The sequence below is a fragment of the Artemia franciscana genome, unplaced genomic scaffold (genome assembly GCF_032884065.1).
Source record: "Artemia franciscana unplaced genomic scaffold, ASM3288406v1 PGA_scaffold_74, whole genome shotgun sequence".
NCBI classification, from domain to species: Eukaryota; Metazoa; Arthropoda; class Branchiopoda; order Anostraca; family Artemiidae; genus Artemia; species Artemia franciscana.
Genome location: NW_027062709.1, coordinates 1808062 through 1825561, shown reverse-complemented (window position 1 = coordinate 1825561; position 17500 = coordinate 1808062). Strand labels below are relative to the sequence as shown.

General features: G+C 33.1%; 1 protein-coding gene across 3 annotated transcripts in view; it reads left to right on the top strand.

Moving 5' to 3' along the window:
• Positions 1 to 17500, top strand: part of LOC136042185 (uncharacterized) — a 440431-nt gene that overhangs the window by 385463 nt on the left and 37468 nt on the right. For all 3 annotated transcript variants that reach the window (XM_065727116.1, XM_065727115.1, XM_065727117.1), the window contains 3 exons: positions 6122 to 6308; positions 8238 to 8409; positions 16489 to 16642. In XM_065727116.1, coding sequence (XP_065583188.1) covers positions 6122 to 6308; positions 8238 to 8409; positions 16489 to 16642 — 513 coding nt within the window. The remainder of the gene's footprint in view (positions 1 to 6121; positions 6309 to 8237; positions 8410 to 16488; positions 16643 to 17500) is intronic.

Genomic DNA, 17500 nt, shown 5'->3' with positions numbered 1-17500 from the left:
TCGTAATCTTCAGTGGTTGTAATTTTTTTGTCTAAGGTAATTTCTATTCTCATAGGACAAAGCTATTTGGCTTGAGCGACCACACGAAATTTACGTTTGGTTACAACTTTATCTTTCATCCAGGCAAATACGTGAAAATCTATTGATATAATAAAAGTTTCTTCTCCATTTATTCCAAGAGCTTTCTAGTACTCCTGAATGTTTTTTTTCAAGCCATTTGCAAAAGGAGAAACGTGCTATTCAATTTCTTTTGAATAGAAATTCTATATTTTATAAGCCTAAGTTCTGATAGCAATCATAAAGAATATTATCAATGTTGACAGTAGCGTTTGACACTCTTTTTTGGTTTTTTAGTGGTTTATCTGTGATAAACAATGTTTCTGAGATATCTTTTGATGTCTAAGCTTTCAAATCCAGAAGAAAATTTTGGAAACCATATCATCAAAGCTTTAACAAATAGAAAAATTTGAGCTTACGGCCCTATAATTCAGAGTTATAAAGTGTGCTTTAATTCCATTGTTTTTTGTTTTTTTAAACTGATCATATTGCTCCTTGCTTCTGAAGAAAAATTAAATGAAAAAAACTAGTTTTTTTAACTGTAAGTAAGGAGCGACATTAAAACTTAAAACGAACAGAAATTATTCAGTATATGAAATGGGTTGTCCCCTCTTCAACGTCTCGCTCTTTACGCTAAAGTTTGACTCTTCGCCACAATTCTACTTTTTAAAACAATTAAAAGCTTTAGCGTAAAGAGCGAGACGTTGAAGAGGGGACAACCCATTTCATATACTGAATAATTTCTGTTCGTTTTAAGTTTTAATGTCGCTCCTTACTTACAGTTAAAAAAATTAGTTTTTTTTCATTTAATTTCTGAACATTTTTGAATTAATGCATGTTTGATTTTGGCTCTCCACCATAGGACTTGTCCAATCTTATTGAATTTTTTGTATTGAATCAGATTAACAGATTATTAAAATGAAATTTGCATATTAATTCCTTTTTTGGCTAAATTGCTTTCTCTTAGTTTTGATCAGACGATTTTGAGAAATAAGGGGTGGGGAAGGAGGCCTAGTTGCCCTCCAATTTTTCGGTTACATAAAAAGGCAACTATAACTTTTAGTTTTTAACTAACGTTTCTATTACTGTTTATTACTGTTTTAAAATGTAGAGTTAAGAGAAAAAGTCAAACTTTATCGTAAAGAGCGGGGTGTTAAGGAGGAAAAGCCCCTTTCGTATACGGAGTAATTTCTGTTCGTTTTAAGATTTACTGTCGCTCCTTACTTGCAGTTAAAAAAAAACTTGTTTTTTGTTTAATTATCGAAAAGCTCTTGCATTGCTATACACTAGTTTTTGCGACCATTCAATACTTTTCCTATCTGGTATTTCACATATCCTGAAATAAAGACAAGATCTGGCTGAATTGTGTATATTATATTTCCGCTATTGTAAGTTTCTGTTTCATTTACCCCGGTCTTATATGAAAAAGAAAATAATTCGTTATTTCGGGGCTTCTGACATTATTACTCCTTTGCGGAAGTTAGGCTCAAAATTGGAAAAGGATTATATTTTTCCTCTGGGCCCCTTCCACCTCTTAGTTCGTTTATTTTCCCGTTAGTTTTCACCTGTTTTCGCTTTATAGTTGTGTTATCTCTTAGCAGTTCTTTCGTTAGTTGAGTTATGGTTGTAGTATATATGTTTTATCGCTCGTATAGTTTTGTTATTTTCAAATTATACTCCATAATAGAGAGGCTCCGAACACCCAGCATTGTATATTAAGCTCTGAATTTGACGTTTTTTTCTAACGTGACCAGATTCGTCCTGCGCCCTTTTCATTGAATTTTTCTTCCCCCATGACATATTTCTCCAAGGAAAGATCCTCCCACATAGCCCTCTCCCCTCAACCCTACCCCCAAAACCAAAAAAATCACCCTGAAAACGTCTGTACACTTCCCAATAACCATTATCAAACAGTTCGTGGTAGCGAACTGTAGTAAGGAGCGACCCGGCTTAATAGTAACCAAAACTCTAAAAATGGAATTTTGATACCAATAGCTACATCAAAAGAATCGCATTTTTGCATTTTTTGCCAGAAGGCAGATCACGGATGCGTGTTTATTTGTTTTTTTGTTTTTTGTTTTTTGTTTTTTTTTGTTTTTGTTTTTTCCCAGGGGTGATTGTTTCGACCCGGTTGTCCTAGAATGTTGCAAGAGTGCTCATTCTAACGGAAATGAAAAGTTCTAGTGCCCTTTTTAAGTGACCAAAAAAATTGGAGGGCACCTAGGCCCCCTCCCACGCTAATTATTTTCCCAAAGTCAACGGATCAAAATTCTGAGATAGCCATTTCATTCAGCGTAGTCGAAAAACTTTATAACCATGTCTTTGGGGACGACTTACTCCCCCACAGTCCCCGTGGGAGGGGCAACAAGTTACAAACTTTGACCTGTGCTTACATATAGTAATGGTTATTGGGAAGTATACAGGCGTTTTCAGGAGGATTTTTTTGGTTGGGGGGAGGGGTTGAGAAGAGGGGGATACGCTGGGGGAACTTTCCATCGAGAATTTGTCATGGGAGAAGGAAATTTCCATGAAGGGAGAGCAGGATTTACTAGCATTATTTAAAAAAAAAAACAATTAAAAAATAAATGTGAAAAAGCTTTTTCAGCTGGAAGTAAGGAACAGCAATAAAACTTAAAACAAACAGAAATTATTACCCATATGAGGGGCTCACCTCCTTCTAATACCTCGCTCTTTACGCTAAAGTATTTTTAATAATTTCAACTATTTATTCTACGGCTTTTGTGATTCAGGGGTCACTCTTAATGAATTGGGATAAAATTTAAGCTTTAGTGTAAAGAGCGAGGTACTGACGATGGGGCGAATCCCCTCATATATGTAATAAAAACATGAGAATACAAAAGTTCTTTACGTAAGCTAATTTATAAGTTACGTAAATCTTTTACCAATAAAAAGATTCGTAAAAAATTAAAAGTTCTAGTTGCCTTTTTAATTAACCAAAAAATCGGAGGGCAACTAGGCTTCGTCCCCCGCTCTTTTTTTTCTCAAAATCATTCGATCAAAATTATGAGAAAGTCATTTAGCCAAAAAAAAAAAAAATATGCAAATTTCGTTTTGATTATTCCTCTGCGGAGAGCCAAAATCAAAACATGCATTGATTCAAAAACGTTCAGAAATTAAATAAAAAAAACAAGTTTTTTTAACTGAAAGTAAGGAGCGACATTAAAACTTAAAACGCACAGAAATTACTTCGTATATGAAAGAGGCTGCTTCCTCATCAACGCCCCGCTCTTTACGCTAAAGTTTTTTACTGTTTTAAAAAGAAGAATTGAGAGAAAGAGTCAAACTTTAGCGTAAAGAGCGGGGCGTTGATGAGGAAGCAGCCTATTTCATATACGAAGTAATTTCTGTGCGTTTTAAGTTTTAATGTCGCTCCTTACTTTCAGTTAAAAAAACTTGTTTTGTTTTTTTTTTTTTTTATATGTAAACACTGGTCGAAGCTTGTAACTTGCAGCCCCTCCTCCAGGGACTGTGGGGGAGTAAGACATCCCCAAAGACATTGTTATTATGGTTTTTTACTATGCTGAACAAAATGGCTATCTCAAAATTTTGATCCGTTGACTTTGGGAAAAAATGAGCGTGGGAGGGGGCCTAGATGCCCTCCAATTTTTTTGGTCACTTAAAAAGGGCACTAGAACTTTTCATTTCCGTTAGAATGAGCCCTCTTGCGACATTCTAGGACCACTTGGTCGATACGATGACCCCTGGGGAAAAAAAAACAAAAGACAAATAAACACGCACCCGTGATTTGTCTTCTGGCAAAAACTACAAAATTCCACATTTTTGTAGATAGGAGCTTGAAACTCCTACAGTAGGGTTCTCTGATACGCTGAATCTAATGGTGTCATTTTCGTTAAGATCCTACGACTTTTAGGGGGTGTTTCCCCCTATTTTCCTAAATAAGGCAAATTTTCTCAGGCTCGTAACTTTTGATGGGTAAGACTAAACTTGATGAAACTTACATATATATTTAAAATCAGCATTAAAATGCGATTCTTTTGATGTAGCTATTGATATCAAAATTCAATTTTTTAGAGTTTTGGTTACTATTGAGCCGGATCGCTCCTTACTACAGTTCGTTACCACGAACTGTTTGATAGCCATACAATTTTGAAACCCAGTTAATAAATTTTTTCTGGATAACTAATGCTGAGCAGCAAACCTAGACCGACGAGAAATTTCTTGGAAAACCCATAACTCCGCCTTTTCAAATATCATTGGTTCTTTTGTGATAAACATTGATCTAATAAAAAAAAATACAAAATCCTTGAGCCATGAAATTTGTTTACCAGCTAACAATCTGTTTCTCTGTGGCTATACAAAAGTAATATATAAGGATGTATGAATTGCTATGTATAATTACAATTAAATTACTACAAAAATGCAAACGCCACCATTGGAAAAAAACAGTTCTTATTATTCCACATTTAAGCTCATTCACAACTAAACTTAACTAATACCGAGGTTTACCTAACACTGAGGTCTCTAGAATTGACATTTCAGTACATCAGAATTTGAGATAACATAAGAACCGTTCATAATAAAATCTATCTGATTGACTAGTTCATACCTGTCAAGATAGAAATTTTCTATCATTCGGTTCTTCTTCTTCTTCTTGTTCTAATTATTTTGAAGACGCATCCGCATAATCTCAGTCCCCTCGCCATGGTTTAATTTGCAGGCCCTTCAGCAGATTGCTGTAATTGACTTTGAATTCCGGGTCCTGTATTATCAGGCAGAAATACATACCACTGCGCCACCACAGGGCTCATCATTCGGTTATTTTCCTATACAGTTTTTTTTTCCCCATACAGCTAAGGATTGAAAATGAAGCTTTTTAATTGGCTAGCCTAAGATAAGTTAAAAAAAAAAAATCAAAATTGAACTTCAGTGGTGGCTCTAGCTAGTTCTTTACCTTAACTAAACCTTATTCCTAATTCATACAGCGTTAGCTAACACCCTGACATTGCAAAATCTCAGGGTTGGCTAGAACTCGTTGTAAATTGACCTCTAACTAGTCAGTTTCCTTACACTCTTATAAGTTGATCATCTTTTCGATTACTCTAAAAGAGAGTAAAAAAAAAAAAATTATTGTGAACAGTCTCCACTATTGCTAGCTAAATGTACTATATATTGCCATAGTCCCTGTTCAGTCGATAAGTGAAGTTTAAGAAGTTTTTTTTTCCTCAAAACCATCTAGAATTTCAAACTGATTAATTTCCTTCGATTAGTCCCGTCCTTCCTGAAAATGTGAGAAACTGAAATATAATGCATTATTTTAGTTTTTTTCTAAAACAGCACTGTTTTTGTGGATCCCAATACTTTAAGGGAACTATGCTACCTTTTTTAAGTTTTTTTTTTTCCTCGAGACCACCTAGAATTTCAATCTTGATTAATTTCCTTCGATAAGTCCCGTCCTTCCCGAAAATGTGAGAAACTGAAATATAATGCATTATTATAGTTTTTTTTCTAAAACAGGACTGTTTTTGTGGATCCCAATACTGACCCCTAGAGAAGTGGAATCCATACTATTTCACAGTATGGGTGTTCTGCAATCTTTATCAGGGTTAATATAAACTATGTATACTTTAAGGGAACTATACTGCTTTTCTCGATAGAGGGAACAGGGGGATTTGGATTTTTTAATTGAAATTTCTTTAGTACATCCTTGGGTTTGTATATTTAGGTGTATTTTTCAATTATTTCTTAGTGGTTCTTGGACGACTTTGGAAAGAGTGCCTCCTCAACTTTAATCGATGCATAATCGATAGTGAGTTTATTCATGCCCTTTGTTGAAACATCCCTAAAGCTCGGGCCTCATTCCTTCCTTCTGATTCCTCGGTGTTCCTTGTTCATTAATTTCCACTGGCTATTTTCCAAAGAACCTTAAGTTTAAAGTCTTTTTTCTAATCTCAAAATATTAATGTACTTTTAAAGGATACTTCATCTGTCAGAGAAACATAGTGGAAACAATATTTTAAAGCAACTTGTAAGTCACCTTGATGATAAATTTTGTCCCGAATAAGGTTATGTTACTTCATTTCAGGTATGATAAAGATATCAAAGAAAGGGAGGAGAGGATGAAAGCTCTTGGCCTACTTGAAGAAAGTAAAATGTTGACCTTGGATGAATGGGAATTTCCCCGAGAACAGGTTGTTATTAACCGTAAGATTGGAGAAGGTGCATTTGGAACTGTCTATGGAGGAGAAGCATTCTTTAGCGATAAAGGATGGGTAAGTAAAGTTTTTAATGTTGGTAGGAGGTCTTGCTCGGGTTGGAGCAAAGACAAAAAGAGAGATTACTCTCCTATAATTCCATGGCAAAAAAAATTCTTAAATTTTGTTGGTTGAAACATATTACGTATTTTCGTAAGCCTTTTCAAGTATTTCAAAGAGTGTGTCAAAAAGGCATTTAAATAACCCTACCGATGTAAAAGCGTAATGACTTTCCTGTGTTAAAAGATTGATTGGCTGATTGGCTCTTTTGTATGAACTTTTAAGCCATTAGATAGATCAAAAGTTTTTAAATCACAAGATATTTCGAATTAGTTTTTTGATTTCTTTCTTCTTGTAACTTTTAAAATCGCTCAGTATATTAAGCACATTTTCTTATATTTTTCTTTCTCCTTTTTTGCTTTTTTTCTATTCAGGGCTAAACGTAAAACTTATTTTTGAACCTAATAAAATTCTACTTAAGCAAAATGCTAAACTCGTATTTTGATATTTTAAGAAAATTAAATATTTGTAATTATATAATAATAATATCAGCTCAGTTTCTACAAGAAATTAAATAAAAAACAAGTTTTTTTTAACGGAAAGTAAGGAGCGGCATTAAAACTTAAAACGAACAGAAATTACTTCGTATACGAAAGGGGCTGCTCCCTCATCAACGCCCCGCTCTTTACGCTAAAGTTTGACTCTTTCTCTTAACTTTACTTTTAAAATAATAAAAAACTTTGTAAGCACTGGTCAAATTTACAGGCTGAGACACCACTTTGTGATCTATCTGAAGAAACATTTCGACAAATAGAAAAAATGCTGTTCTTGAAAGTTTAAAGTAAAGATTCCTAAAACTTGGAAAGATATTAATACTACTATTACTATTAATGCTACTAATACCTTTACTGCTAGTGGTAACAGCTCACTCCAGCAAACATCCAATATGGCCGTCACAGCTGTGCACGCTCCTCATCCACCTGAATCTACAGTATCACTCTTTACCCCTTTCCGAGGTCCTAATTTCCTTCAAATCATTTCTTTTGATTTTTCCGGAATCAGGAACGATCTGTTCTTTATTCGGCCCTGGACAGATGGCTAAAAAGCAAGATTTTTGGCAATCTGGCATCCTCCATCACTAAAACGTGGCCTAGCCAAATTGACATACCTTTCATTATATCCTTTGAAAGGAGGATCGAACAGCATTCTTCACACAGCTTGTTGTTGGATATATGATCAAACAACCAAAGACAGGCTCTAATCAGAACGGATTTTTTGTTTCTAAATTTAATTTTTAGGTAGCTGTAGCTGTGAAAACACTGAAAATGGGCTCTATGGGGGAAGAAAAATTAGATTTTCTAAGTTTTTCATTTCTAAGATTTCCTATGACCTTCATGGCTGTATATTTACTTGCGTTTTTTGCACTTAGGTGATCGTATTGAGTCAGAAGTTCTAGTGTCGATTTTAATTAACAAAAGAGATTGATCCAAAGCAAACAGTCGATTTATGAAATTTTGTTCGGTAAAGCAACAATTGTGGATATAAATTAGGTTATAAAATTCTAAAAAATTTCAGATCCTTTCAAAATTAAAAAGGCAGGCTCTAATCACAACGAATTTTTTGTTTTTAAATTTAATTTTTAGGTAGCTGTACCGTGAACACACTGAAAACGGGCTTTACAGTGGAAGAAAAATTAGATTTTCTAGTTTTTCATTTCTAAGATTTTCTAAAATTTTCATTGCTGCATATTTAATTGCTTTTTTTGCACCTAGGTGATCGTATTGAACCAGGAGTTCTAGTGTCGATTTTATTTAACAACAGAGATCGAAACAAAGCAGACAGATGATTTATGCAATTTTGTTCCGTAAAGCAACAATTGTGGATTTAAATTCCACAATTGTGGAATTTAAAATCGACACTTTTTTTGTTTTTAGATTTAATTTTTAGGTAGCTGTAGCTGTGAAAACACTGAAAATGGGCTCTACGGTGGAAGAAAAATTAGATTTTCTAAGTGAAGCAGAAATGATGAAGCGTTTTGAGCACAAAAATATTGTCAAACTACTTGGTGTTTGCACCAGAAATGAACCAGTGTACACAATTATGGAATTTATGCTATATGGTAAGATATCAGTTTTTTTTACATAACTGTGTACCAGTGTATACACTCATGGAATTTGTACAATACAGTAAGATGACAATTTTTTACACAATGTGTACCATTGTGCACAATCATGGAGGTAAGATACCAATTCTTTTTTAAACAATTGTGCACCAGGGCACACAATTATGGGGTTTGTGCTATATGGTAAGATATCAGTTTTTTACATAAATGTGTACCAGTGTACACAATCGTGTAATTTGTACAATATGGTAAGATAACAATTTTCACACAATTTTGTATCAATGTGCACAATCATGGAATTTATGCTATATGGTAACGTTTAAAAAATTTTCAAACAAATTCGACTTAAAAATGGTTTGATCTCAAAATGATTTAATAGTGATGATCTATAAGAAAAATAATTAAAATATTTTTAATGGTTTGATAGAACTCCGGTTTGATAAAGGCAAGAAAAGAAAAAGCCATGAAAAGCCATCTTAAAAGATTTAAAGAAAAAAGCCACCACGTTAGAATTTAATCTCGATTTTGCAGAAAGAATGGTTTAATGCTCTATACGATTTTTTAGTGGCCTAATTTTAAAACTCAATGGTATGATAACACTTTTTATCAATTTAACTCCGCATAAAATTAGTTTGATTTTTAAAATACTTTCATAATGGTAATTTAAAAACAGGTTTTGAAACATGGTTTTAAAAGTGTTAGATAAGTAATAAATGGCTAAAGAATTTGATTTTGATAGTAATTAAAATCTTTTACATACTTTCATTGTAAAGTTGTATATCATTGACAAAACAGGTTTTGTTTGATTCTTAAAAATGTTTGATTTGGTTGATTTTATTCTAACGTTTTAAATGCTGACAGCCAATAGTAGGCAAGTTTATTTTTCCCACAGCAGACTTTCTCGAAGGACTTACATAATTTCATGCTTAAAATAAACATGATAAATCTTCAATAAAATATCGATAGAGTTCGGTATTTGTCGTAAGAAAATTATTTTTCATTGTGGCTTTTCTCGATAAATTGAAATATTGGTACCTATGCCATTACTGCTATTTAAATGAAATGGCTTTCAGAAACAGAACAAATGAATAAAAAAGAAAATGAATTAAAAGAAAAAAATCGAGAATGAACTGAAAAAAATCTTGTTTTTGCTACATGTCGATCAAATGATTTCAAAATTAAATCAAAAATAACAGGAATAAATCTGGCATGAATTTAAAGGTCGGAAAGTTATGTTCAGAACTTTTTTGGCTAAGTTGTACGTATTAGAAAGTGATAGCCAAAATTTGGCATGACGAAAGTCAGAAATTTTCCAAAGTAGAATAAAAAATCAAAAAAGGAATGCTCCGATTCCTTTATTCATGCTAATAATAAACATGCACTTGAATATGGGCGTATCCTAACATGATTTACCTGTAGTAAGCAAACACAGGCGAAAACCAACACTATATAATTGAAATAGCTGAGGGGGCTCATTTTCATGATTAACAAGTTCAAATACTGATCACAAACAATAAGGAGGATAGCCCAATCAGGAACTTACAATAAAGGGGATAATACAATGAGAAAGTTACAATAAGGAAGAATATGATAAGGGAGTTTTAAAGACAGTGAATTATAGAAAAGACCAGCAGATTGTTTTGTCTGTATCAAACAGTTCGTGGTAACAAACTGTAAGCAAGGAATGATTCAGTCCATTAATAATCGAAACTCTAAACGAAATTCTGATAACAATTGATACATCGAAAGAATTTGCTTTTTATACTGATTCTAAACATATAAAATTTGTTAAGTTTAATTTTACTCATAAAAAGCTATGGGCCTCAGAAATTTTGCCTGATTTCCGACAAGGGGGGAAACACCCTCAAAATATCAGGGTATCTTAATGAAAATCACACCATCAGATTCAGCGTAACTGAGAACCCTTGTGTAAGGTTTTCGAGAACCTATCTACAAAAATGTGAATTTGTTATTTTTGCTAAAAGAGAGAACACTGATGTGTGTTTGTTTCTTGTTGTTGTTTTGTTTCTCTAAGGGATGATCGTATCCAATGAATGGTTCTGGTTGATTGGGAGAAGGCTCATTCGAGCGAATATCAAGAGTTCTAGTCCTTTTTTTAAAGCCACCAAAAAGATTGGAGGGTAGCAAGCCCCCCCACGCCTCTTTTTCCCCAAAGACATCAAAATTTTTAGATAATCATTCGATTCAACATAGTTAAAATATCCAATAAATAGGCATTTGGGGATGAAATAAGATAGATAGCATCTGGGAAAAGGGCTGGAAGTTACGTAATTTACCCATTTTTCACATACAGTATTTGTTATTGGAAAATGTGTTGAGACTTTTTTTGTGGGGGGAATTTTCCATGAGGATGGATTTTTCAGGGCAAATGGTAAAAGAAAATGTTTCCACATAGGGGGTTTCCTGGCATGATTTGAGAAACGGTCAGTAATACAAAAAATTAAAAAAAAAGTTTTTTGACTTTTAAAGAATATGATTTCTTAATGAAAATAAGGAACAACTTTAAAACCTAAAACGAATATAAATTGTATCGTATATAATGGGGACTACCCCTTCCTTAGCCCTCGGTTTTTACTCCCAAGTTTAACTTTGTCACAACTTTTTAAGAAAGACTGTTCAGACACCCAAGCTTTACTAAGACAAGGGCTGCTAAATTTAAGGGAGAAGTGTTTTAAAAAAAAAGAAAGCTTTAAAGCTTTAGCATAAAGAGCGAGGGGTTAGGAAGATGTAGAGGATGGATTATTCAGGGCAAATGTTAAAAGAAAATATCTCCATATAGGGGGTTTCCTGGCATGATTTGAGAAACAGTCAGTAATACAAAAAATAAAAATAAAGTTTTTTGACTTTTAAAGAATATGATTTCTTAATGAAAATAAGGAACAACATTAAAACTTAAAACGAATATAAATTGTTTAGTATATAATGGGGACTACCCCTTCCTTAGCCCTCGGTTTTTACTCCCAAGTTTAACTTTGTCACAACTTTTTAAGAAAGACTATTCAGACACCCAAGTTTTGCTAAGACAAGGGCTGCTAAACTTAAGCGAGAAGTGTTTAAAAAACAACTTTAAAGCTTTAGCATAAAGGGCAAAGGGTTAGGAAAGTGTAGCCCCCCCCTCATATACTGAACTATTCATGTTCGTTTTAAATTTTAATGCTGCTCCTTATTTTCAACCAAAAAAAATTATTTAATACCTAATACAAAATAGAAAAGTAGAGATAAGCTGTAGGTATCAGTTTTCTCTTGTTCTCTTTATTAAACCAAAAGTGGCCTCGCCTCTACAACCTACTACGTTCATGGAAACTGAACTGTCGGAAGGCAATCATTAGATCAGACTTTGGAATCTACAATGCCCATTGCCCCTCATAAATTTTGGAGCATACTTTTTTGGTATTTCTGATGAGAAAAAAAAGAAAATATAGAAATTGCCCCCGCACTACACTTTCATGATTTAAGCATGTAAAATTATATTGGAAATTTATTAGTTCTTTCCTGAACTGCTTCTGGTTACAACAGTTACTATATATATTAAATAAAAAAAAACAAGTTTTTTTAACTGAAAGTAAGGAGCGACATTAAAACTTAAAACGAACAGAAATTACTTCGTATATGAAAGAGGCTGCTTCCTCATCAACGCCCCGCTCTTTACGCTAAAGTTTGAATCTGTCTCTCAATTCTTCTTTTTAAAACAGTAAAAAACTTTAGCGTAAAGAGCGGGGCGTTGATGAGGAAGCAGCCTCTTTCATATACGAAGTAATTTCTGTTCGTTTTAAGTTTTAATGTCGCTCCTTACTTTCAGTTAAAAAAACTTGTTTTTTTTTATTTAATTTCTGAACGTGTTTGAATCAATGCATGTTTTGATTTTGGCTCTCCACAGAGGAATAATTAAAACGAAATTTGCATTTTTTTTTTTGGCTAAATGGCTTTCTCATAATTTTGATCGAATGATTTTGAGAAAAAAAGAGCGGGGGAGGAAGCCTAGTTGCCCTCCGATTTTTTGGTCAATTAAAAAGGCAACTAGAACTTTTAATTTTTTACGAATATTTTTATTAGTAAAAGATTTACGTAACTTATAAATTAGCTTACGTAAAGAACTTTTGTATTCTCATATTTTTATTACATATATGAGGGGGTTCGCCCCCTTGTCAGATCCTCGCTCTTTACACTAAAGCTTAAATTTTGTCCCAATTCATTAAGAATGACCCCAAAATCACAAAAGCCGTAGAATAAATAGTTGAAATCACTAAAAATACTTTAACGTAAAGATCGAGGTATTAGGAGGAGGTGAGCCCCTCAAATGGGTAATAATTTCTGTTTGTTTTAAGTTTTAGTGCTCTTCCTTACTTCCAGCTGAAAGAACTTTTTCATATTTATATTTTCATTGTGTTTTTAAATAATGCTAGTAAATCCTGCGCTCCCTTCATGGAGATTTTCTTCCCCCATGACAAATTATCGATGGAAAGTTCCCCCAGCATATCCCCCTCTTCTCAACCCCTCCTCCAACCAAAAAAATCCTCCTGAAAACGCCTGTACACTTCCCAATAACCATTACTATATGTAAGCATTGGTCAAAGTTTGTAACTTGTTGCCCCTCCCATGGGGACTGTGGGGGAGTAAGTCGTCCCCAAAGACATAGTTATAAGGTTTTTCGACTACGTTGAATAAAATGGCTATCTCAGAATTTTGATCCGTTGACTTTGGTAAAACAATTAGCGTGGGAGGGGGCCTAGGTGCCCTCCAATTTTTTTGGTCACTTAAAAAGGGCACTAGAACTTTTCATTTCCGTTAGAATGAGCCCTCTTGCAACATTCTAGGACAACTGGGTCGATACGATCACCCCTGGGAAAAAAAACAAAACAAATAAACACGCATCCGTGATCTGCCTTCTGGCAAAAAATACAAAATTCCACATTTTTGTAGATAGGAGCTTGAACATCTACAGTAGGGTTTTCTGATACGCTGAATCTGATGGTGTGATTTTCGTTAAGGTTCTATGACTTCTAGGGGGCGTTTCCCCCTATTTTCTAAAATAACGCAAATTTTCTCAGGCTCGTAGCTTTTGATGGGTATGACTAAACTTGATGAAACTTATATATTTAAAATCAGCATTAAAATGCGATTCTTTTGATGTAGGTATTGGTATCAAAATCCCATTTTTTAGAGTTTTGGTTACTATTGAGCCGGGTCGCTCCTTACTACAGTTCGTTACCACGAACTGTTTGATAATATTTTAAGACCACTTATCTTCAATTCAAAATACGGTTATTGGGTATTTTCATTAAAAAAAAAAAGAAAACGGAAAACCACACAATTCCCCTCCTAGATATATAAACAAAATATTTTCAATAATGTGAAATATTTTGTCTACTCTTTTTTTTATATTGCGGAATATAATATGGAGGCGGTTTGGCTTTCTTCTTTAAATGGGGAAATAAAACTTTTGTGAATCGACGCCCCTTTAGTTATGACCTTAAATTTGCGATGTACCATGAGACCAACTTCCGCACTATGTTTTGGCTCTTAATCGGTCTATCATTGAAGACTCAGCATTTATCCGATTTTTTTTACAATTAATTGTTCCATCCATTAAGACGATGCAATTAACGCTTTTACTCATTAGTCCACTCTCAATTAAGCTAGTTATTAGAGGAGTTTATGTCATTAGTACAAAAAAAAATTATAAGACATGATTAAGTCCAATCTTTCGCTTAAGTTTTAATTAAACGTATTTAGAGAAGTACTTAAAGGAATTCAATGCCATAAAGAATCAGCCTATCTCGTCTATTATAACCTTTTCTAGTTATTCTGTTCGAGGTATTTAGAAATTATTGTGCGGTCTTGCCATAACTTTTAGAAATTGAAAAAAAACGATCCGAATAAACGGCAGAAAACTAGAAGCCAACGCCTACTTTCCCTGATAATCTTACGAAAACCTTGTAACTTCTCTTTTTTGGTACCGGAGATATTCAGTTTTAGTAAAACTTGTATCATTAGAACATGTAAATTCAGATTTTTTTATTAAACAGTCCAGAGTTTTCTTTTTAAAATTCATGAAAGGCCTGTCCCTAAAAATTGTCTAGCAACTTGCTAGGAAAATGCCAAAAATCATCTAAAAATAAATGTCATTTGATCAATTTGGCAGCACTGCGAGTTTCCTTTTGTTCAACCCGCTTTGATTGAAAACTTTGCCGACACAATTTCATTTTCTTTCCAATCAAATTTCATAGTCAAACCACAAATTGTCCACGAATGGTCCCTTTGTCTTTGAGACAGCCAACCGACGTTGAGGCTCACTAAATGATGTTTAAGGTATCGAAACCTCTTAAAGATTATTTTAAAAAATTCTAAGCATACAAGGGTGTTAATATATACCATCATCGAGGTATATACTATTTTCTTACAGATACAATGTGCTCCTTATCAAGTTTTCCTTCTTGATAAGAACAATTGTTCATAAATATTATTAATTGAATTTGATTTTTCTTTGAAAGTTTTGTTTCTTATCTTGACATCTTCCGCATTTAATAACCTTGCATGTAATGAAGAAATTCAGTTTACCTTCACGAAATGAAAAAATTCAATTTCTTCTGCAAGGACTTAATCTGTATTATTTTTAGTATCTTCAGCCTTGAAGACGTCTTTCGTCTAGTTCATACAGCTAGTGAAAAATAAAATCGCTTTACCGCAATGATTTGAATTCTTGTGAGGAAAGAAGAAGAACATACTAGATCAAACAACCGAGAAAAATATATACAAGAAGAAATATTACAATGATCGTCCATCATATTGGAGGGGGAGGGGTAACCGCTTCAAAAAAGAAATTTCTCCCAAATTTGTCTACCAATGTTTTCCGAATTCTTGAGGTATAATGAGAGAAAGATTGAGATAGCTAGGGCACGTTCTGCGGATAAAGGATGATAGATGGCCATAGATTATCCTTTTCAGCTAAATGTCTAGGGCTAAGTGGAAAGCAGGTCATCCTCGATTAGGGTAAAAGGCTGTCGTAAGGAAAGATTTAAGGGAAATAGGAACTTCATAAGAGGGTTTAATGAGGGAGGCTTTGAATATATTGGAATGGAGGAGGAGGGTGCATGGCTCTGTTGGCCTCAGGCGGCTTGGTGCTGCGGCTCAACTGCGGTGAGTTGTTAGTAGTAGTAGTAGTTTTCCTATAATGACATATTTTTTTTATTTGCCTCATTTGTCTTTTCAATCCTTTTGTATCTTTATTTTGCCATCTTTTCTATTTAAAAAGTCTCATTTATCAAAAACTTCAATTTTTTCGCAAGGACCTAATCTGTATTAATTTTAGCATATTCAACTTGAAAACAAAAACTTTTATAAAACAAGTTCATACAACAAAAACAAACTCGCTTTACCGTGATGGTTTAATATCTTATGAAGCAAAAAGATGGACATACAAGTTCAAACAGCTGGAACAAAATATATGCAGGAAGAAATATTATAATGCTTTTTTATAGCTGGAGATTTTTCTCTAGAGGATATTCCCTAAAAGCATTGTGTTTTCTAATTATGGTATATTTTTCAGTTTATGTGTATTTGTGTATTGCAAGAACAAAATAATTTTTTGGACTTCTTGGGGACCTAAAAACCTATTTATAATATTATAATATCATATATATATATATACATATATATATATATATATATATATATATGTATATATATATATATATATATATATATATATATATATATATATATATATATATATATATATATATATATATATATATATATATATATATATAATATCAATATATCAATAAACATCATATCAATAAGGAAAAACAAAATAATTTTTTTGGACCTCTAGGGGACCTGAAAATCTATTCGTAATATCATAGTATCAAATATATATATATATATATATATATATATATATATATATATATATATATATATATATATATATATATATATATATATATATATATATATATATATATATATATATATATATATATATATAATATCAATGGATCAATAAATATGATATCAATGGGGAAAAATCAAATAATTTTGTTGGACTTCTAGGGGACCTGAAAACCTATTTATTAGCTAGAAGACATTTGGTTAATGAAAAAAATAGAGAAGAAAACGACGAAGTTTCCAGCAGACGGTTGACAGCGATGGCTTTAGATGTCGCTAGAGGTCTTAGCTATTTAGCCGAACTAAAATATGTTCACAGGTAAGCAGCTGTTTAAATTTTTTCACTATTTTAATATGTTTCTTTGAGCTTATCTTTTAATTGAAGAAATTGATTAGTCGTTAGGTCACTAACGCGTAATTTACGTAGTTACGAACCAATGGAGGCCAGAGAGGGGAGCGACAGGTGACAGCCCTGGGATTCGAAATGGGGCGGGGCATCCAAATTTTGAGGGAATAAGAATCGTCGCTAAAAAGTCTTTACTTTTTTCATCTACTTAACATCAGAAAGTGTTCAAAACTACTGGTCACTAGAACTTTCAAAAGACAGTCCGACAAAAGATGGAGTTCTCACCATGATGCAGTACAAATATGAGACAAAGTTATTGTGGATGTATTACTAGATGAAAAAAGTTTCAATTGAAGCTTTCAAGTTTCAAAATGCAGGATATTTGCTGAATTGTTTTATCAGCTCCCATTTATAGATTTATTATACTTTACACGTCGGTGGAAGTTTTATCTTAAGTGGGAAAAGTTTCAAGACGTTTGCAGGCTCCAAAACTGAGGCGCTTTGAAGCTGCTTGTAATCCAAATGAACTTATCCATATCTTGAAGCTGAATATATGACTCACAACTCAAAACATCTTGTTGCCTCTATAATTAAATAACTAATTAATTAATTAAGTAATTAACTAATTAATTAAGTAACTCAGCACAGTGGCTCCAGTTCACAAAAAAAAAACATAAGAAAAGATCAAAATTTATTTTTCAAAATCAAGGGGGTAATGAAATTCGGAATCAAATTTCAAGGAGGTAATTTTGTTGTGGTTTCGATGTTTTTAACGAAAATACCAAAAAGAAGTATTTTTCGATAGATATACAAAAAAAAATAAGGGAAATT